The 24,467-nt window shown below is 45.0% G+C and overlaps 1 protein-coding gene across 17 annotated transcripts in view; it reads right to left on the bottom strand.

The window, feature by feature from the left end:
• Positions 1 to 24,467, bottom strand: part of LOC143281160 (echinoderm microtubule-associated protein-like 2) — a 128,086-nt gene that overhangs the window by 44,596 nt on the left and 59,023 nt on the right. For 9 of the 17 annotated variants that reach the window (XM_076586180.1, XM_076586179.1, XM_076586173.1 and 6 more), the window contains 2 exons: positions 21,833 to 21,865; positions 3,297 to 3,347 (listed from right to left, as the gene is read on the bottom strand). The exons of 1 other annotated variant lie outside the window; for it this stretch is intronic. In XM_076586180.1, coding sequence (XP_076442295.1) covers positions 3,297 to 3,347; positions 21,833 to 21,865 — 84 coding nt within the window. Of the gene's footprint in view, positions 1 to 3,296; positions 3,348 to 12,361; positions 12,385 to 13,284; positions 13,308 to 21,832; positions 21,866 to 24,467 lie in introns of those variants that run through there. 7 more of the 17 variants (XM_076586181.1, XM_076586182.1, XM_076586169.1 and 4 more) reach the window with 5 other exon arrangements.

Below are 24,467 nucleotides of genomic sequence, written 5' to 3'. Positions count from 1 at the left end.
ACCTTGTACTACACAAACTGGAAAGACATGAAAGAAAAAGAAAAATGGCCTTGTACTACACAAACTGGAAAGACATGAAAGAAAAAGAAAAATGGCCTTGTACTACACAAACTGGAAAGACATGAAAGAAAAAGAAAAATGACCTTGTACTACACAAACTGGAAAGACATGAAAGAAAAACAAAATGACCTTGTACTACACAAAGTGAAAAAGACATGAAAGGAAAAGAAAAATCACCTTGTACTACACAAGGCAAAAAAACAAGAAAGAAAAAGAAATATGACCTTGTACTACACAAAGCAAAAAAAACAAGAAAGAAAAAGAAATATGACCTTGTACTACACAAAGCGAAAAAAACAAGAAAGAAAAAGAAATATGACCTTGTACTACACAAAGCGAAAAAACAAGAAAGAAAAAGAAATATGACCTTGTACTACACAAGGCGAAAAAACAAGAAAGAAAAAGAAATATGACCTTGTACTACACAAAGCGAAAAAACAAGAAAGAAAAAGAAATATGACCTTGTACTACACAAAGTAAAAAGACATGAAAGAAAAAGAAATATGACCTTGCACTACACAAAGTAAAAAGACATGAAAGACAAGTGTGGAAAGACATAAACGAGAAAGGAGGAAAACACAAAGAGTATGATGTACAGAGTAACTAGCACAGTAATGTCAACACTGCACAGAGACAGCTGTGTGAATTCACATCTATTGTACTGACAGTTCAGGAGCAGCAATACCAAACTGTGCTGTTTACTGTGCAATTCTTTCTTTAACAATCTACCATGCATTCTGGCAAATTTACTCTGGATACCAGTTTTTTTGTCTTTTTTCCGCATTAAGTCTTCAACTGATCAGTGGTTAGTTTCCCATATTTTCATAATCTGATGACAATATCTGTCTGTGGTACCACCCACTATGTCCCCTACTGATGACAATATCTGTCTGCGGTACCACCCACTATGTCCCCTACTGATGACAATATCTGTCTGCAGTACCACCCACTATGTCCCCTACTGATGACAATATCTGTCGGCAGTACCACCCACTATGTCCCCTACTGATGACAATATCTGTCTGCAGTACCACCCACTATGTCCCCTACTGATGACAATATCTGTCTGCGGTACCACCCACTATGTCCCCTACTGATGACTATCTGTCTGCGGTACCACCCACTATGTCCCCTACTGATGACAATATCTGTCTGCGGTACCACCCACTATGTCCCCTACTGATGACAATATCTGTCTGCAGTACCACCCACTATGTCCCCTACTGATGACAATATCTCTCTGTGGTACCACCCACTATGTCCCCTACTGATGACAATATCTCTCTGTGGTACCACCCACTATGTCCCCTACTGATGACAATATCTGTCTGCAGTACCACCCACTATGTCCCCTACTGATGACAATATCTCTCTGTGGTACCACCCACTATGTCCCCTACTGATGCCAATATCTGTCTGCAGTACCACCCACTATGTCCCCTACTGATGACAATATCTGTCTGTGGTACCACCCACTATGTCCCCTACTGATGACAATATCTGTCTGCAGTACCACCCACTATGTCCCCTACTGATGACAATATCTGTCGGCAGTACCACCCACTATGTCCCCTACTGATGACAATATCTGTCTGCGGTACCACCCACTATGTCCCCTACTGATGACAATATCTGTCTGCGGTACCACCCACTATGTCCCCTACTGATGACAATATCTGTCTGTGGTACCACCCACTATGTCCCCTACTGATGACAATATCTGTCTGCAGTACCACCCACTATATCCCCTACTGATGACAGTATCTGTCTGTGGTACCACCCACTATGTCCCCAACTGATGACAATATCTGTCTGTGGTACCACCCACTATGTCCCCTACTTATGACAATATCTGTCTGTGGTACCACCCACTATGTCCCCAACTGATGACAATATCTGTCTGTGGTACCACCCACTATATCCCCTACTGATGACAATATCTGTCTGCGGTACCACCCACTATGTCCCCAACTGATGACAATATCTGTCTGTGGTACCACCCACTATGTCCCCAACTGATGACAATATCTGTCTGTGGTACCACCCACTATGTCCCCAACTGATGACAATATCTGTCTGTGGTACCACCCACTATGTCCCCTACTTATGACAATATCTGTCTGTGGTACCACCCACTATGTCCCCAACTGATGACAATATCTTTCTGTGGTACCACCCACTATGTCCCCTACTGATGACAATATCTGTACTGTCTGTGGTACCACCCACTATGTCCCCTACTGATGACAATATCTGTCTGCAGTACCACCCACTATGTCCCCTACTGATGACAATATCTGTCTGGTACCACCCACTATGTCCCCAATTGATGACAATATCTGCTTGTGTTTGGAAAGATCTATAACAACTCTATTCTGTACCCTTCATTCTTTCGTGAATTCTCCTCAGATCTCTTCATCTTCTGCATTCTTTCTTCTTTGTGTTTTGGTTTTGTTTTGTTTTGTTTTTCTTTTCTTTGTTGTTTTCATCTTCTGTCATTCTGCTTTGTGCTTTGGAGACCTATGTGAGGTGCTTATTGTCAGTTTGCGCTTTTGTATGCCGGTTATATAATTTTGATATGTATCATGTTCATATTCAGTTCTTTTTAATCTTCTTATGAAAAACAGTGTGTGTGTGTGTGTGTGTGTGTGTGTGTGTGTGTGTGTGTGTGTGTGTGTGTGTGTGTGTGTGTGCATGCAAGACTAATTTTCTTTTCTATTTTTTTTCCTGGTTCTGTAGAACCAATATTTACAGTCACTGATGATTTATCCTTTCAAGGCATCTTCTTTCTGGTCACCTCTGCTTTCAATGTCTACAGAACATAATGGAAAAGACTTAACTCCCATTTTTCAAAAAGAAAAAGAAAAAAAAAAGCAAGAAAAAAGAAAAATGTTAATAAATAGCACACACACACACACACACACAATACTGATGAATCCCTTCATCAATGTTAAAAAAGATGTATATCTGACCTTTCCTGCCTGCGATACATTACTCTGCCAAAGCCAGTGTTACACCCACACACAAAACCACAACCAGAGAAAACGCCAAAGGGGAAGCAAAATACACCAACAGCAGTAGTTGTAAAGGCTGGATGACTGGGGGGAGGGGCAGTGACTGGCTACTGATGGATACATGGAAGTGTCACTGGACAGGGGGAGAGAGGACCACACGACCAGTGTCACTAGCGGAGTACAGGTTAGTGGGACTAGTGGAACAAAGGTGGCGCCAGTTACCCTTGGATGTTGGAAAACCTGGTTGACAGGTTTCCGTGAGATACGCTACGTCTGATGGAGGACAGAGAGAAACACACAACACGCAACGTTATTCAACTCCGTTAAATAATCATGTACAGTATGTACGTGTTTACATACATATATATCTTTACCACTATACTGGTAGGTGATCAAATGACTAACAGATGAATATAAAACATCTGTCTCTGACAAACAAATATGACAAATTAGTAGAACTAGCGATGAAACCAGTGAATGGACAATATTAAAACATATGTCTCTGACATACAAATATGGCTGCATAAGTAGAATTAGTGACAGAAATGAGTGACATTCTGAACACAGTTATTCTGCGTGACTGGTTCTATGTCAGATGATGTTAGTCTGCTCATGGCTAATTCACCCTGACAGCAATATACAATCAATGACAACTGTACATGAATGCATTTGATCCTTTCAAACACATGCTTAATACAGTCCCACATGCACCTCCTGGTTTACACAGATGAAAACACTCATGCCTAAATTCAAGCACTGCACAAATTGCGAATACACATGATGCTGTAGTCTGGCGGAGTGTGCACACAGTACAGGACACAACATGAAGCAGACTGACCCTTGACCCCTGACGCTCCAACACAAAGCAGTCTTCATGCACCATGCACCATGCACCACCACCACCACCACCACCATCATCATTCTCTCCCTCCATGACATGCTGATCATTCTCAACACACAGGACATGACATGTTTACAATGTGTGATGGATGAAAGGACAGGTCAAGGCAGAGCAGGGCAGGGGAGGGCAGGGCAGGGCAGGGCAGGGCAGGGCAGGGCAGGGCAAGGCAGGGCAGGGCAGGGCAGGGCAGGGCAGGGCAGGACAACAGATCAACCAACAAACCACACAAACAAGGAGATGACTGTGGTGAGGGCCGGGTCAGTGATGGTGGTCCAGGTATGGAACTGGTATTAACTGTTCAACCAAGTCTGAACCTTTCTAGTTTTATTATCAGCATCATCATCATATCCACAAGACATGAGGGAGATGGAGAGTATGACTATGTGGGGAATTTTACGTTGTCGTCGTCGTTCACTTCTCATGCTGAACCAACTTAAAAGTCTCAAGACTGGTTTAAGGTCTGTACACATGTACAGAAATTCATTCACTAACTTTATAATGACAGCCAGGTATCTCGATTCACTATCATGTACATCTCCCAACCCACCCTCCCTGCCATAATCCACCCTCTCCACCATCCCCCCTGCCATAATTGACACACTCTTTTACTTCAAAGTGTGAGCACTTCCTCAAATGTACTGTACAGATCACTCACACACACACACACACACACACACACACGTACGCACGTATGCACGCACGCGCGCGCGCGTGCAAGACAAATAGTAGTTCTGTTTTTGAAGAAGGCGTCACCACATTCAGACAAATCCATATATACGCACCACCACACCTGCCACACAGGTGCCTGACCAGCAGCATAACACAATGCCCTTAGTCAGGCCTTAAGTGCATGCACATATTTGTGTACCAATCACAGTGGATTCCTTTTACAGAATGTAGCCAGAGGACAACACTTGTGCCGCAGCAGGTTCTTTTTCAGTGCACCAAATGAGTGCTGCACACAGGACCTCAGTTTATCGTATCATCTGAATGACTAGATGCTCAGTTTGATTTTCCAGTCAAGCTTGGGAGAAAGGGTGAGATTCAAACCCAAACCTTCACCAACACTGTATTGGCAGATAAGCATCTTAACCATTCTGCCACCTTCCTCAGGAGTCAACATGATATGAGCAGTAAACATGTCCACTAAACTTGCACCTCCCCTGCTCTTTAGTTCTTGCAGTCTCTATCTCCATCTCTACCCCCACCCCCACTCCCCTCCCACTCTCTCTCCTTCCCCCTTTTCTCTCTCATGGTGCTTGTGATGTGTTATTTGATGTTTTATTTAACAGAAACAAAGCCTGTCAGTAGATGACAGTGTCACTCTGACAACTTTTTATCAATCTTTACCCTTGAAATGCACAATGACAAGCAAGTGTGCATACAGTGTGTGTGTGTGTGTGTGTGTGTGTGTGTGTGTGTATGTGTGCACGTGTGCGCACACTCGCGTGTGAACGCACATGTATGTTTATGCAAGAGTTCACATAGATGCACTTCTGTCTTTCATTGTCAGACTAAGACATCTTGCCACCAATGCATCTTGTGATATATAAAGGAGATTTGCGTTCAAAGTGATCATAAAAAAACAGACATTTTGTCCAGCTTTCCCCATGATCTGCTTCTACCCATATTCATTATGCACCACCAGTTTTCATCACAGCAACATCAGAGACACAACACAACTGTCAAATGCTCTATGCCACCCCAGCAGATCTCATGCCCAACAAAGTTCCATCCCTGGAAGACTGAAATTTGACTGTACAATCACCAGCCCCCAGAAAATCGATGATGGAGTCTGGGCACAGCCAACAAGCACTGAATCTAAGGTCCATGGCCACTTTCCCCTTGAGGGATGGGGGGTGGGGTTCTTTGGCACTTTGCCTCACACCTCTGATCCACATCCCGTTTGTCCCCTCTGGCACTGCTTCAAGCCTAGGGCATTGGGGGTGGGGGAGGGGGTGTGTGAAGGAGCAGGCTGCTCTCCCCTTATCATCCCCCCCATCTCTGCTGGGAGCAGAGAAGTCTACATGACTGATTAATGCAATTAAAGTGCTGCCATCCATTATTCAGTTAATGACCGCCACAAGCCCCCGCTGTCCCACAGCGGCCCACTGACACTTTCATCCTGTGATATATCCTGTGACATATCCTGTTATCGTTTGGACCGAGAGCTGAGAGTGGGAGGGAGACTTGTGTGTGCATGAGCATCCATGTGTGTGTGTGTGTGTGTGTGTGTGTGTGTGTGTGTGTGTGTGTGTGTGTGTGTGTGTGTGTGTGTGTGTGTGTGTGTAGTGTACATGTGTGCATGCACACATACATGAGACACTCAGAGAGCCGACAACCAAATGAACAGAGAGAGGGGGGGAGGGGGGAGGGAGACAGACAGACAGACGTACAAAGAGAGAGAGGGAAGCAGAGACACAGAGAGGAAGACAGAGACAGTACACGGAAACAGAGGGAAGCAGAGACACAGAGAGGAAGACACAGACAGTACACGGAAACAGAGGGAAGCAGAGACACAGAGAGGAAGACAGAGACAGTACACGGAAACAGAGGGAAGCAGAGACACAGAGAGGAAGACACAGACAGTACACGGAAACAGAGGGAAGCAGAGACACAGAGAGAAAGACAGACAGTACACGGAAACAGAGGGAAGCAGAGACACAGAGAGGAAGACACAGACAGTACACGGAAACAGAGGGAAGCAGAGACAGAGAGGAAGACAGAGACAGTACACGGAAACAGAGGGAAGCAGAGACACAGACAGAAAGACAGAGACAGTACACGATGGAAACAGAGGGAAGCAGAGAGACAGACAGAAAAACAGAGACAGTACACGGAAACAGAGGGAAGCAGAGACACAGACAGAAAGACAGAGACAGTACACGGAAACAGAGGGAAGCAGAGACACAGACAGAAAGACAGAGACAGTACACGGAAGCAGAGGGAAGCAGAGACACAGAGAAAGACAGAGACAGTACACGGAAGCAGAGGGAAGCAGAGACACAGACAGAAAGACAGAGACAGTACACGGAAGCAGAGGGAAGCAGAGACACACAGAGAAAGACAGAGACAGTACACGGAAGCAGGCAGAGAGAAAGTGAAACTAGCCCAGAGTGACAGGGACACACACAGACACACTAATGGGGTCAAGGCCATGGGCACACACTGCCTCAAGCTCAACAAGGGAATCTATGTCTTTCCCATCTCTGACAGGATATTTTACAGAGAGCAGTGTGTGTGTGTGTGTCAGGTGCCTGTGGCACACACTGTCCTGGTGTGACACACACTGAGATATATATATATATATATATGTTAACATCCAGTGTATGTCTGTGGTTACACAGCTGACTGACTCAGGTCACTGGTGGGGCCCTTGCCTCTTCTCATTTTGCTCTCTCCTCAGTGAGTGAGTGTGTGTGTGTGTGTGTGTGTGTGTGTGTGTGTGTGTGCGCGCGCGCGCGCGCGTGTGCATGTGTGTGTGCACGCACGCATGCGCACACACACATGCATTTGTATGCTTCTCTTTTATTAACACATCCAATTCCATGTACGTACACAGAAATACAAATATGCATCTCCAGAAAACATGCAAGTGCACACACACACACACACACACACACACACACTGTCCTCACAAACCTGTACAGATATAATATTCATCTCTTCCAGTACAGCGACAGACTTAAAAGTTCAAAACAAAACACCGTATTGTTCCCAAAATGTAGCTGACAGACAGTTGGGGCAGAGAAGTTCACCACTCATCATCCCTACAGGTCACATCACTTCAGACACAACATCCTGTGATGATGGGAAGAGGAACATGACTGATAGTCAAGTTGGGCACATCACAGTGTTGGACTGTTAACAGAGTGAGTGTTGTTCACACAGCCTGAAATCAGGAAGACTATCAGCCTGGGGAAACCGTCTCTTCTTTGAATGGCTTTGATCCCTTGAAAAGACAGTGAAATGACTTTTGCTATTAAACAAGTCAAGACCTTCCAGGGAAATGAAAAATACTGCAGTTGTTGACAAATATGTATTGGATATATATATATACACACAATATATACATATGTGTGTGTGTGTGAGTGTGTGTGTGTGTTTTAAAACTTAAGTGGAAAGCTTAGAGCGGTGACTAGTTTTTATTGGATTTTTTTTTTTTTTTTTTTTTCTTTTTTTTAATTTACCCTTGACTTGTTGGTATTAACGTGGCGATAGCCTTAAGATGGCCTCAGTGGTCGTCGAGGCTCTAAGCACCTTGATTGATGTATGTATGCCTCTGTGTTTACATGTAGGATATCCACATTCAGATGTTTGTTTCTTCCCCATGTTTGTTGCTTTTGTCTGTGTGTTGATAGCTCTGTCAACACACTGTTCAAACACTGTAAGTGTAACACTCCCATACATGTACCTATCAAGAGCGCATGTAACTGTGTATATATATTTTTTAATACTGGGTCACATCTGTCATGTGTCCTTCATTTCACACTCTACTTTCAGAAAACCGAGAACCAAGTCTCTACACTGTCAGACAAGAGACCTCTTTTCACTGTGGCATGTTGCAATGTGTAGTAGTTACAACTGTACCTTGTGATCCTGCACATGCCACATTGTCACTGTTGCTCTGTGCCTTTATTTCTTCAGTCTGTCTGCCTGACTGTCAGATGCAGATTAGCAGAAGGCATGTGAAACAGATGGCATTCCATCTCTCCCCCCCACCCCCTTTCTCAACCCCCCCCCCCCGCCCCCACCCACCCCCCTTAACCCCACCCCACCCACCCACACCCATAACCATCATCCTGTTGAGAAACACACACTCAGAAAAAGACAATGAGACCTAGAGAGGGAAAGAGAGACAGACAAAGTGACAGACAGAGGGGGAATCAGATTATAAAATTCTAGCCAAGGTTCTAGCAGAAAGATTGGGTAGTGTAGTAAATAACTTAGTCAGCAAAGATCAGGTGGGATATATCAAAGGCAGGAACATAGCTACAATCATAAGATGTATTGATGATGTCATTAATTATCTTAATAAAACTGGTAAAGCAGGGTATTTGTTAGCATTAGATTATACTAAGGCATTCGATTCTGTATCTAAAGCATACATGTTACAAGCTTTTAAAGTATTCGGATTCGGATCTGACTTTCAAAAATGGGTATCTGTACTCTCCAATAATTCGCAAAGTTCCATAAACCATGGCGGCTGGCTATCTGAACCCTTCGATGTCAACTGTGGAATCAGACAAGGATGTCCATTTTCTCCCCTTGCATTCATTCTTGCAATGGAAATTCTAGCAGTCAAGATAAGGAATAGTACAATAACGGGTATCAAAACTCCAACTATGGGCAATAATCAAGATATATATTTAAAGATTAAACAATTGGCAGATGATACGACTTTATTTTTGAAAAATAGACAGGACATGTTTACTTCCATAGAAATACTTAAGTCATTTGAGAAATTTTCTGGGCTGAAATTAAATTCACACAAAACGAAAACAATGAAGATGGGCAGACAAATCACTGAACAGAATCTCCCATTTGTATTGGTTGACAAAATAAAAATTTTGGGCATATACTTCCAGAAAGACAAAATGGCAAAACACATTGAAGAAAATTGGAGAGATAGGATAAATAATATACAAAAATTAATAGTACAGTGGAGCAAAAGAGACCTATCCATACACGGTAAAATTCTTGTAACAAAAACTTTCTTGTTAAGTCAACTTACATATGTTATGCAATCCATTGGCATCCCAGAAAAAGCTTTGAAACAGATCAACACCATATTCTACAAATTTATTTGGCAGAGAAAACATAGTAACCGTAGAGCTTTAGAGAAAGTGAAAAGAAAAACAATGGAAAGTGATTATAATGAAGGAGGGTTAAATATGGTAAATATGTTAGACATTCAAAGATGCATGCATTTACAATGGGCTGGAAGATTTTATCATGCACGGGAAGAAAACTGGACTATAATACCCAGATGGCATCTAAACAAAATACAAAATCATCGTAAAATATTTATGGTAAACTGTAGAGCAAAGCAAATAAAATTACAAGAAATAGAGAACGATTTTTGGTCGGATGTAATTACAACATATTTGAACAGTAAAGATATAGTAACAAGAGAAGAAGTGAACATCCATAATTTTCACAATCAGATGTTGTTTCACAATAATAATATACAATATAAAGGTAATGTGCTATGTTTTCAAAACTGGATAGACAATGGAATAGAACACATAAAAGACATAATACATAAAACAGAAAAAAGACTTCTAGATTTAAATGAGGTTGCGTTTTCACTGAACCAGGCTAAAGGAATCACAATATTCGAATACAATGCTCTATACAACGCAATTCCATTACAGTGGAAGACCTGGATACAAAACAATGGATTACCAATGGAATCTACTGAAACTTCTATTTGTGATGCAAACGCATTCAATGCAAAACTAAAAGAAATAAAGAAATATCTTAAAAGTAGAAGTAAAAGTACAACTATAGACCTACATATTTGTGTATTTTGGAAGAGGAAATTTGACTTTTCTTTCAATCATAATACATGGATTTTACCTAGGAAAGCAACAAAAGAAGTACGCTTACATGAATTGCAGTGGAAAATAAGTCATAATATATACCCAACAAACATTATTCTAAAAAAAATGGAAGTAGTAGACTCAGAAAATTGTTACTACTGTCCTGGTAAAATTGATTTTATTGAACATTTTTTCTATGAGTGCTCATCTGTGAAAATACTTTGGAAAAACATAGAAAATTTGATACTTAGAAATACTGGTAAGTGTATGAAATTACATCCCACAGACGTTTTATTTGGAATTCAGGATGACAGATATAGCAAACATGACCTTATAAAAATAAATCATATTATTTTGATAGGTAAAATGTGTATCAGTATTGCTAAAAAAACAAAAAGACTGTCTATTTTACAACTGATCTTTGAACAGCAATTCAGTATTAGACATCGATATATTATATAATACCTTATGAATCTTAAAGAAAAGGGAAACAAATCTATATGTAAGTGGGGGAAAAAAACGACATAGTTATGGAATGCAGGGTATTGCTTTTGATTATTGTCACGGTTTTTGTGTGTGTGTGTGTGTGTGTGTGCGTGTGTGTGCGTGTGTGTGTGTGTGATTGCTTAAGGTTCACTGTATCCTTTTTGTTGCTGTTATTTTGTTCCTTTCCTTTTTTTTTCTTTTTTTTTTTATATAAATAAAACGATGGTCGACCCAAGAAAGTCCGGGTAAAAAAAAAAAAAAAAAAAAAAGAAAGAGGGGGAAAAGAGATCAGACAATAGTCTTTATTTAAATACACCAAGGTTAACCTTAAGCCCATGCTTCTTTTTTTTTCCTAATACATTCTGCCCTCTCACGAGGGATGTAAAGACAAACACAGAGGAGAAAGAATGCGGAGGCAGAAACTGAGACAGGAGAGACAAATAGACCGAAAGAAGAGAGGCGGATGAGAGAGAGAGAGAGAGAGAGAGAGAGAGAGAGAGAGAGAGAATGACAGAGAGACAGAGGCAAGACAGAAAGGGGATGAGAGAGAAACAGAGAACCAGAGACTGACAGTCAGGGACAGTGAGAAACAGGACAGACAGAGGAAAAGACAGAGGGTGAAAACTAATAGTGCTGATAACTGCCAGGACTACAACACAGCTGCAGAGCTGACTGACTGTAGAGGTGCAGTTATAAGATGCTTTGGGGAAACATCTCTTTTCTACCACCACCCCTCCCCCAACACCTCTCCCAACACCACCCCCACCACCACTCCACGGGGACAGCACCCCCACTCCCCACCCTCCCCGTGTCTTGTCAGTCTCTTCAAGCATCAAAATGGTTTATTCTGTGTGTTTTGTCAGGGGAGTATTATATTTCATTCTCTGCATATATCTACATGCACAGGAACAGAGTGACTCACAGGTGCCTCACCCTCACACAGTTCTTCCATTCAGGACACATTTCAACCTTTTTCTTCTCTTTTTTCCCCATCTTAAATATTGAAAATTAACCAAAAAATTTTTCACTTGACCCTGACAGAAAGCTCAAAGTGAAAAAGGCAAAGGGCGGGAGGAAACAATGCAGTCTTTCCTCAAAGACTGGAACTCCTTTCTCACTGGGCGTGAAATCCTCCAACCATTTTGGCTGCTGTGTGCACAGCTGGAAGTCATGTCTTCAATCTTCAGTTTTCAATGTTGTAGTCACGCCATCTTGCTTAGACATTGATTACAACACAGCCTAGACATGTATCTCTCTGCCAACCCACGATGCACCCTTTGAAGTTTGTTGCGCAGAAAGAAAGAGTGCAAAAATCTTGCCCACCCCTCCCACAAGGAACCAAGAGCCAGACTCACCGAGACATGCCGACACACCCACACTACACAGGCACAGCGGGGAAAACCAGCTCTCTCTCCTCTCTCTCACCGTCAGTACAGAACTGCTGCTGACTCCACACCGCTCAACACACCACTGCCGAACTTGCCCCCCAAAGACTACACTTCGGGAAAACAAGTCGTTTTCAACAACTGTGCACGGAACGGGTAAAACAACAACGTCTTCCAGTCTGACTCCAGGTGTGTGATGTGAGCGGGAGACTGTCAACTGTGTGGATGTAGTGAGTAGTCAGCGTGTCGAGAGACAGAGAGAAGAGGGGTGTGAGGGGGGGCGGGAAGGTCAGTGTGGATGAGTTAGCTGTAGGAATGTGAAGTACGCTACAGCTAGAGGTATACACCTTACATACCATCACTGCCGTTCGGTAGACTGATGTGCCAATGTTTTTTCCACTGTCTTTCTGACTGGGGGAGTAAATGTGTCCACTTTGATCTCTACTTTTGGCTTCTTTTAAAGTTGGCCGGTGCTGTTGCAAGCAACAGCTAGAAACCGGTGTTCATAACGACTAAAGTCTGACTCGCGCTCTCTTACAACTGAACCGTGTTCACACTGGTGTTGCACGCTCCGTTTGCACAATGATAACACACACACACACACACACACACACACACTGGTTTGAACTAATTCCATTTGCCCCGCTCCAGTGTCAGACAGCCTGTGTCTGAGATTAAAGTAAGGTTAGTTGTGTAAACTCATCGAGGACTGATGCACTTAGAACTGCAAAAACATGCGAACGCATACATGCACGCACGCACGCACACATACACAGACACAGAGAGAGAGAGAGAGAGGACGAGAAATGATCAAGAGAGCAACAGGTGACTGCAGACAGAAAGAGGCAGAACAAAAAGACAGTGACTTTACATTGCGTGTGGACCTTACTCACTCGGTCATCTTGCATCTGTTGACTGCACCTGACCGCTAACTGTACACAGTGACGTAGAGAGAAGGAAAGTCAGTGTACACCGAACAGCACACATACAGGAAAACCCTTGATACGGTGCAGAACACGGCTAGCTCGGGGTGACATGACTCATCACACCGTGCATCTGTTGCCGTGCTGTGCACGTCACTGCACTTGACTGTACTGTGTACATGGGAGGAGGGGACAGTGTCAAGAGGACGGTGGGGGGGAGTGTGTGTGTGTCTGTGTATATATATATATATATATATATGTATACAGTGTGTGTGTATGTGTACACACACACACACACACACACACACACACACACACAGACAGCATTTCATTTATGTGCCAAACGGAAACCTCTTTCAGGACTCCACCAATGTAACAACAGACGGACGTTACAGTGGAACAGTCAGCCAGGACTCCGCCCTAAAACAAGGAAACCTTCACGACATCAACACCCCAGCAGTTAATTTTTTTTTTTTTTTAATAAAAATTTAAAATAAAAAAAAATCTTTCTCTTTCAGTCGTGGGTCTTGTATGTATGGTCTGTGCACATGAAAATCGTACGTCAATTTCCAATGGAGAGCAATCTGCATGTACGTGAGTGTGTGTGTGTGTGTGTGTGTGTGTGTGTGTCTGTGAATGCATGATCGAGCGTGCGTGCGCACGAGCATTTGCTCCGTTCAACCAGCATGAAAAATGCAAACGTTTATTTGCAGTGCAGCTGCCTGCAGAGGCCCCAGCTAGGTGTAACTGAGGTCAGTGGGATGGGACCACTCGGCAGTAAACATGGCCTCACTAATTAATGCCCGTGTCCATGGCGGCAGATGGTCACAGCAACACTGCCTCAGTCCTCTCTCTCATGCTAACCAAGACCCATGTACATGTATGCAGGGTCTGTGTGCCTGTAGGCATGTCATGTTGACCTTCTCTCCATAGAGTGGACTCTTTTACTGGAAAAAGGGGCGGGGTGGGGAGGGGGAGGCTCTTTACATCCGCGTTTATTTTACGAAAAAGAAGTTTCACTGAGTTTCAAGGAGGTGTCAGATCGTGCGGACTGATACATATACGCTGCACTGCATCTGCTTTGAACCAAAAAAAATCAACAACTGAAAGGAGCAGATGCCCCTGTCCTGGACTTAAACCCAACGCACTGGTCAGGTTTATGCAGCCGACTCTTGCAGCAGAAGCTAATGAACGACCTTCCGCCTTTAGGTCTCTTCTGACGGTGACGTATGTGGACAATTTCCCCCCCAAACCCCACCTCAACCCACCAACAATTTCTGCATGGTGTTACAAAATGCATATGCATATTATCACACATGGAATCCGTGAATTGTATCAAGGAAAAACATGAACCTGTAATCATCAGGGGAAAAAACAAAAACAAAAAAAAACACGACTTCAGCACTGTCAATGAGGTTGGGTTGAGCCGAGCTAAGGACTTATTGGCTAGGGTCTCCGTGTTATGAAGGTCACAGTTTCGTCGTTGGAGTGTGGGGTGGGTGCTGGAAATAGGTTCATCCGCATGTTGAACCAACACAAAATGTACTGTTGCGCACTGACGGCTGCTGATGCTGTCACAATACAGCGCCGCCTTCAGTGAGAACGGACAACTTGACCCACGCTGAAGTCGTCAGTCCTTGCTGTATCAGCTGAACGTTCTATTGCCGAACAGCCTGCATCACTTTTTTTTTTTTACCATACCTACAAACCGACACAGACCTAGAAATTAAATAAATATAGCAGTGCCTTTCAGTATTTTCTTCAATGTAGCGGAGTCAATTTTACAAAGTTCGCATATTAACGGATGTTGTTGGGGTTTTTTAACACACACACACACACACACACACACACAGAGGGAACCTTACCTCTTCTTTTTAGGCGCCCCAAAACTCATCTTGACTTGTTCACGACTGCCAAACCACACCCAGCAACACAACTCAGCTTGCTGTCACAGAACTGCACTCTGACACGTCCACAACAAACATACACCCTCCCAGTCTTCACTCAGAGCCGAAAACTGTGATGAAAGTTGCACACAAAGTTTCCCGGTGCCCCACGAGCAACACGATGAATCCGGAATCTGCCTGCAGCCTGCAATGTGGCAACCAACTCCCTGACAGACTGGGCGAGTGGCTCGGCCTTCAGTGCCTCACTGGGCGTGCAGACCGGGTGATGTCATGCACCACTGACTGCTATCTGCCTCTCTCTCTGGCGCGTTCTGTTGCAGTGCTCAACCCCTGATGTGTGTCGGTGTTTGTGGCAGTGATGGTGTTTGTTTTCCTTCTCTTGTTACCAGAGCAGGTCGTTCTCACCCCACACAGCACTAACTGACGGCGCAAAAAAAGCAACAAGCGAGCTGTACGGTCACGGAAGTGTCAGGATGTGTATCGTCTGTCTGCTAACAATGGCCTCTATTTTATTTCTCTCTCTCTCTCTCTCTCTCTCTCCGAAGTTAAATTTGAGCGTGTACTTTGGCTCTGCCCTCCCAATCCCTGTATCGTAACAACACATCGGCAGAGTTTTCTCAAGTCTGTGACATCACACACTTATGCAACAATCTGCTACCGCGGCAGTTGTTACAATGCCCGATTACCGACAAACTATTTCAGTACTGCAGGGCCTGCAGTTTAGCACTATCGTCAACACACACACCACTTGTAAAGCTCACTTTGTAACACACCAAACTGAGGACCAGGATTTCCACACGCCGAACAGGACAGAGCATTAAATGTATCTATCTTTACCAGTGATCTCATTTGCCACTCAAGGAACGGCTGCTAATAAGGGACAAGTTCTGTCACAAATTCGGTTTATTTTCAAAGAGAATACCGAAAAAATATATGTATAAAAACATAAGCGTTTCAAAAACTCATGCCTCTGATATCAGTGAGATGAAGTTACTGTAGAGATATGAGGGAAAGGAAATGGGCGGGAGAGAGGGGGGGGGGGGGGGGGGTAGGAGGGTACCAGATAACTGCAGCACGCACATTCGAAAACGCACGCACTTTCAACGAAGACTCTCGAACACGCACACACGCACACACACTCAGGTGCACATCTTGTCAGAAAGCCCGAGAAACTGACTGACGGCCACACAGATACACTATCTTCAGCCCCTGATCTTCCAGAGTCTGCTACCAACCGCCCCCACAACTTCCTCCTAACCCCTACTTTTCTTCTTTTTTTTTTCTTTTTTTTTTCAAACTCCTGACGTACGTTGCGCTATATGGTTTAAACAGTATTTTCAAACATTATTTATTCCTTTATTTCGGACAAGTCGCACTACACCACAGCTGTAGATCAAACACGGGGGACAACAAGAACACATACACAGTGCTGTTTGTGCTTGTCAGTGGTGAAACAAAGTGCAGGCTCCTAGTGAGACTGTGTGACTGTCTGAAAAGGCGTATTGTCGGTGTGTGTGTGTGTGTGTCACGGCACTCCCCTCATCAGGGAAACAGCCCACAACAGAAGGCGGGATGTGTGTGACAGAAGGGGGGTGGGGGGGGAGGAGGATGGATATGGGACACTACTGTCATCCCCCACCTCCCCCATCCCAACAGATCGTGGGTCATTTAAGGCGATTACTGGCCAGTGGCCACAAGGACGGACAGGCACGGAGAGGGAGACGTTGGTCTGTGTCTCCCCCCCCCCCCCCCCCCCCCCCCCCCCTCTTACAGTGCACAGCTTACAGCACAGCAATCATCAACATACCTGCACGCACGTGTACCAGCATGCACCCCCCCACCCCCCTACGTGCACTCCAGTAAGTGTGCGTACGCGCACGCGCGCACACGCATGCAACATGCGCTCGCATCCACAGATACACAGACACAGACTCACACGCTAACACACAGGTATTCCGTTCTTCCAGTGAACAAACTGCATCACTGGTGATTTTTTACATTTGCATTTGATGATCAGACCACCACCCCCCACCCCCCACCCCCCCCCCCACACACACACCACCCCCGCCCCCCCAACCTCCCTCCCTACTGGTACGTTGTGTTGACATCGACTTCATCGAAACAGTTTAGCAGCCCCCCCCCCCTTCCCTCACAACCCCCACACCCTCACCCTCTGTCTCCCTCTCTCCCAGTAATATAAGCAGCCGTGGGCACACCCACATACATAATTTTATATGTACACTTTTGGGAAAATAAGTCCACTGCTTGTGCGTTAGTGCATACACTGGCAATGGGCCGAGTGTGTGCATGTGTATATGTGTGATGTATGCGTGTGTGTGGGTGTGTGGTGTGTGTGTGTGTGAGTGTGTGTGCGTGTGTGTGTTCGTATGCGTCTGTGTGTGTGTGTGTGTGTGTGTGTGTGTGTGTGCGTACGTGCGTCTGTGTGTGTGTGTGTGTATGTGTGTGTGTGTCCAAGCGTGAGCGTGACAGCAAACTAATGTGCTAACAAGTGAACTTCGACGACCAATGGAGCGTGTCATAATACAAATGCTTGCACATATACTTAGTGGCAGGTGCATACATGTGTATTTTGTCACCGCCCATCCGACTCGAGTCTCTTCACAGTGACTCAGGACTTGGATCTTGGGGTGAAACAAAGACAAACTTCAGGCAATTCCTGGACAATCTAAAGCAGTCATGATTGAATACAAAAATAAATACAAATAAATCAATAAAAAGCGGGGGTCTGAGGGGGAGCGGGGGGGGGGGGGGGGCTGGATAAAGGAGAGAACTGGGAAAAGGGGAAGGAACGGAAAGAAAGAAAGAAAGAAAGGAAAGAATGGGAACGGTCACATTTCCACAGACAGACAGGCCACATTACAACAGACAGACAGGTCACACTGCAACAGACAGGCCACACTGCAATAGACAGACAGGCCACATTACAACAGACAGGTCACATTGCAACAGACAGGCCACACTGCAACAGACAGACAGGTCACATTACAACAGACAGGCCACACTGCAATAGACAGACAGGCCACATTACAACAGACAGACAGGTCACATTACAACAGACAGGTCACACTGCAACAGACAGGCCACACTGCAATAGACAGACAGGCCACATTACAACAGACAGGCCACACTGCAACAGACAGACAGGCCACATTACAACAGACAGGCCACACTGCAATAGACAGACAGGTCACATTACAACAGACAGGCCACATTACAACAGACAGGTCACACTGCAACAGACAAACAGGTCACATTACAACAGACAGGTCACATTACAACAGACAGGCCACACTGCAATAGACAGACAGGCCACACTGCAACAGACAAACAGGCCACATTACAACAGACAGGCCACATTACAACAGACAGGCCACATTACAACAGACAAACAGGCCACATTACAACAGACAGGCCACATTACAACAGACAAACAGGCCACATTACAACAGACAGGCCACATTACAACAGACAGGCCACACTGCAACAGACAAACAGGCCACATTACAACAGACAGGCCACACTGCAACAGACAAACAGGCCACATTACAACAGACAGGCCACACTGCAATAGACAGACAGGCCACATTACAACAGACAGGCCACACTGCAACAGACAAACAGGCCACATTACAACAGACAGGCCACACTGCAATAGACAGACAGGCCACATTACAACAGACAGGCCACACTGCAACAGACAAACAGGCCACATTACAACAGACAGGCCACATTACAACAGACAGGCCACATTACAACAGACAGGCCACACTGCAACAGACAAACAGGCCACATTACAACAGACAGGCCACACTGCAACAGACAAACAGGCCACATTACAACAGACAGGCCACATTTCCACAGACAGACAGGCCACTCTGCAATAGACAGGCCACATTTCCACAGACAGACAGGGCACTCTGCAATAGACAGGCCACATTACAACAGACAGGCCACACTGCAACAGACAAACAGGCCACATTACAACAGACAGGCCACATTTCCACAGACAGACAGGCCACTCTGCAATAGACAGGCCACATTACAACAGACAGGCCACATTTCCACACACAGACAGACCACATTTTGCAAAGCTGCAGTGAATACGGACCACCCAGTTATCCACACAGACCTTGAAAGAGGTGCTGACCCCTCAGTGTGCATCGATTCGCCCAGTCACAAGAGCCAGGGGTCTGGCACTGACTGACCACAGTGCTAATCACTCCTTTCTCCCTCACTGCCTTCCTTCCTGCCTGACTGACTGACTGACTAACTGCCCGCCCTCTCTCTCCGTCACTGCCAACAGCCATCTTGGAGCCAACAGTCAATACTTCCCCTACACACTGTCCATGGTCAACAACTTCTTCGTTCATGGGCTGCAACTCCCATGTTCACTCGTATGTACACGAGTGGACTTTTACGTGTATGACTCTTTTTACCACGCCATGTTGACAGCCATACTCCGTTTTCCGGGTTATGGTCAACAACGTCTCAACATTAATACTTCTTCAAAATTACACTCTATCAAACGACTTTATGGGTTTGTAAATGTGTACGATTAATGTAGAAAATTATAACAAAAAATACAAAGCAAAAGAGAAGAAAAGAAAAGAACATTTTTAAAAAATCCGCACACACACACGCACACACACACGCACGCACACACACACACACACACACACACACACACACACACACACACACACACACAAACCCTTGCGGTCAGTAACGAGTCAATCAGGCAGGGCTTCATCAGGCTGAAGCCGACACATCCCTGATCAGTGTTGTGGTCAATCCATCATCCCCTGCCTCCCTCCCACAGTGGTCCCCCTCCCTTCCTCCCTTCCTTCCCACTGCGGATGGCCCTGGTGTCTGAGGGGCTGGAAGGGGGTGGGGCGTTGAGGGGATGGAGGGGGTAAGCTGATCACAGACATTGACAGTCCTGTCCTGTCCTGTCTTGTCCAGCCAGTTTGCTTCGAGTGTGGAGGTCGATGGCTGCACTGTGGGGAAAGGGAGGAGGGATGGAGGGAGGGGTCTTGGGCAAATGGTGAGGCTGTGTGGGGTGGGGGAGGGGGGGGCGGAGGTGCGGGGTGGGAGTGTCTAAGTGTGTGTGTGTGTGTGTGTGTGTGTGTGTGTGTGTGTGTGTGTGTGTGTTTCAATGATATTCACTGAAGAAGAAAACAGAACAGAAACCAACAACACAACACATGCACTGTTGAACGAACAAAGGTAACTAACAAACCAGCCCCACATGCAAAGGGGAAATGGAGCCCAAGGCACATGATGCACAAACAGGATGACTGTATGGAATAATGCACACAACTCTCCAGCACATGAACAACTGTACGCTCAGCAGAGAAATGTACACAGCAGAGAAATGTAAACTCCACGCAGAGCTGTACACACCCCGCACAGAGCTGTACACTCCACACCCGCACAGAGCTGTACACTCCACACAGAGCTGTACACACTCAACAGAGCTGTACACACCCCACACAGAGCTGTACACTCCACACAGAGCTGTACACATTCCACACAGAGCTGTACACACCCTACACAGAGCTGTACACACCCCACAGAACTTTACACACCCCACACAGAGCTGTACACTCCACACAACTGTACACTCCACACAGAGCTGTACACCCTCCAAACAGAGCTGTACACTCCACACAGAGCTGTACACACTCCACAGAGCTGTACACACCCTACACAGAGCTGTACACTCAACACAGCTGTACACTCAACACAGAGGTGTACACACCCCAGAGCTGTATACTCCACAGAGGTGTACACCCCACATAGAGCTTTACACTCAACACAGCTGTACACTCATCACAGAGGTGTACACACCCCACACAGAGCTGTACACTCCACACAGAGGTGTACACCCCAGACAGAGCTGTACACATTCCACACAGAGCTGTACACTCAACACACAGAGCTGTACACACTCCACACAGAGCTGTACACACCCCACAGAGCTGTACACTCCACACAGAGCTGTACACTCCAGAGCTGTACACACCCCACAAAGAGCTGTACACTCCACAGAGCTGTACACTCCAGAGATGTACACACCCCACACAGAGCTGTACACTCCAGAGCTGTACACACCCCACACAGAGTTGTACACACCCCACACAGAGCTGTACACACCCCACACAGAGCTGTACACACCCCACACAGAGCTGTACACTCCACACAGAGCTGTACACACACCACAGACAGGCAGCCATGGAACACAGACACATGCACCCTCAGAACAGGCATGCCGAGGGGAGGTAGGCAGCATAAGTGTCAATGTCTGTCAGCTCCGTCAACACTGGTGGAGAAAGTCCCTGAGGGACAGAATCATTTTTCATTCTGCCCCTTCTGAATAGTTTCTGTTCAATGTGCCATCACCACATATTGGTCATTGTGGACATCCCTTGTACTGCCACTACATTACCGAGACAAGATCATTGGACTTCACAGACACTTGTGCTGCCCACCCGGTCATGCAACTTGCAAGATAAACCCAGGAAGAGGAGGAAGGAAACAGAGGATGGGAGGAGGAGGAGGAGGAGGAGGAGGAGGAGGCACACACACACCGAAACAAGCGTCCCCGACGCTCTGGCAGCGACCTGCAAGAACAGGCACGCATGTGCACACACACGCGCACACACACACACACACACACACACACACACACACACACCAAGGTCAGCTAACTTTCACCACCACCACCACCACCACCACCAAGGGCGGTGCCTACAGGGTACAAGAGGAGCAGGGAGGCCCAGAGGATGGCTGGAGGGACCAGCAGAAGCACTGTGCTCACCTCACCACCACCATCACCCATCCCACCCCCACACCCCCTCCCCACTGGCACACGCCCCCTTCACCTCACAGGGAGGGTGGGCAGGGTGAGGGTGAGAGCTACTGGGTGAGGGGTAGGGGAAAAGAGGTGGGGGTTTGGTGGGGGGGGGGAGGGAGCAGAAGAAGGGATGAGGAAACTGACAGAGAGGTCGAGATTGGGGAGGGAGATGAAAAGCGACAACACTGGAAATAATAACAACAATATCAGGATGGATGTCAACAATGAACATGATAACAACAACAGTATAGATAACAACAGCGATGAAAATAATAATAAGTACAGATGACAACAGCAATGAAATAATAACCATAACAACAAACAGTATAGGCGACAACAATGAAGATAATAACAACACTTTGAACAAGATCAACAACAAGAAAATAATGACTGTTGCCATTATCATCTCGACACAATACTACCAGACACACTAACAACAATACAAATTATCATAATCAAAATCAAAACAGTTGAAAGGAAGTTTTGTGATGTGGAAGAACCCAATCACAACAATGAACATGAACACTGTGATGAGGGGAAAACTACAATATTAACAAACTATCACTGACAATAACATTAGCTACAATCATCTGAAACATAATAAAAGACAATTCAACTTCATGACATACATAAAATGAACCAGAAAAACAAGAACGTCCTTTTCGTTCAATCTGCAAGACATCTAACAATTCTAACCCCTCCTCCTCTGAACTTAAAAACAACAACAATTACAAAAGGATACAAACCAAATAATTCCCCTGATGAGAAAAGCAAATGGATTGAAAACAAGATGCAGTCAAAATATTCCCTTTTCAAGTATGGCCTAAAAATGAACACAGGAGAGAAAAAAAAAACATCTCCAGGGAGTCTACACTAAACCAGAGGATCACACCACACTCCAGCCATCATCATTCAGTAACTGCAAAACACTGCACAACACAGTTAATTCACCATCCACCAATGCACTGCTTCACTGTTGACAGGAAGGACAAGACACATGCACAATGAGACAGAGAGGAGAAAAGACAGGCAGACAGACAGATGGGGGGAAAAACTTCTACCAAAACTGGCAAACATAACACACCATATGCATCTCACACACTAACTCCTACAGAACAATCAGGCATCATGTAAACAATAACTTAAAAAAAAAAAAAAAGATAAATAGTAACAGGCATTTTATTTACATAAAAATGTAAAATCAAAGATAAATAAATAGTGCACAAGGAAGAGACATATCTACATAAATAACATACACTGCACAAACAAAAGACATTCCAAAAGAAACAACCTCAAAAAAAAAAAAAAAAAAAAAAAAGCCAACAAATTCCTACTCCAAACCACATGCCACATGAGCACAAAGAGACTAACACAATGCACCCTACATACTTCAACTTTCTGCCTTCTATGTCTCCCTACGTTCAGCAGGGGACAAACCAAACACACAGCAACAACACTAACAACCAACCAAACAGACAAGGCCTGCACCACACGACCACGTCACCCACACAGGGTGTATACCACAGAAAGAAAGGATGCTGCTGTAAGGCTTTCTGAATCACAAGACATCGTGTCGTTGACCTTTCACCTCTAACCTTGCCATTTGCAAGCATTTAAGTTCTGGTCGTAACAAATAATGCCATATAGTGAGTGACATCCAACTTTTGACCCCTGATGACCTCCAACTTTTGACCCCAAATGACCTCCAACTTTTGACTCCAGATGACCTCCAACTTTAACCCTAGACGAACTCCAACTCTGACCCTACATGACCTCCAACTCTGACCACAGACTTTGACTCTTTAGTGTTACTATTGCACGGACTCTTAGTGCTGCAGCCTTGGGGGCTAGTTGGTCTTAAGAACCATCCCAACACCGACTGTCCTAAAACCCTCTTGGCTGAGAGAGTGGGGATGTAACTTGGGCAAGACACTCTCCACTATCATCAAACTCTAGCCCAGATAATCGGGACAGCAGTTGCCTACTCTGCTGTTCTGGAGGTCATAGTGTCTGACGAAAGACTATTATACATGATTGACGACAACACATTGTACAACAGAAAAAAAACAAAAACAAGCACAGAACATCCCACCTCCCACAACAACAAACAACAATGACAACAATAACCAAGACAACAAACACTACCCTGACCGGTCACACATTCACAAACAACAACAACAACAACAAAAACACACCACCACGGACAACAACCAAAACAAAACAAACAAAAAAGGAGAGAGGCACCTACCATTAATTAACTATCTAAACACTATACGTTCTAAACTCCACCCCCTCACAACAGCAACAAACCAAAACACACCAGCACAGACAAAAAAAGAAAGATACGCACGCAACACCAACCATTACAC

The sequence above is a fragment of the Babylonia areolata genome, chromosome 4 (assembly GCF_041734735.1).
Source record: "Babylonia areolata isolate BAREFJ2019XMU chromosome 4, ASM4173473v1, whole genome shotgun sequence".
NCBI classification, from domain to species: Eukaryota; Metazoa; Mollusca; class Gastropoda; order Neogastropoda; family Buccinidae; genus Babylonia; species Babylonia areolata.
The sequence above is the reverse complement of the archived record's forward strand: the minus strand, read 5'-3'. Positions and strand labels throughout refer to the sequence as shown.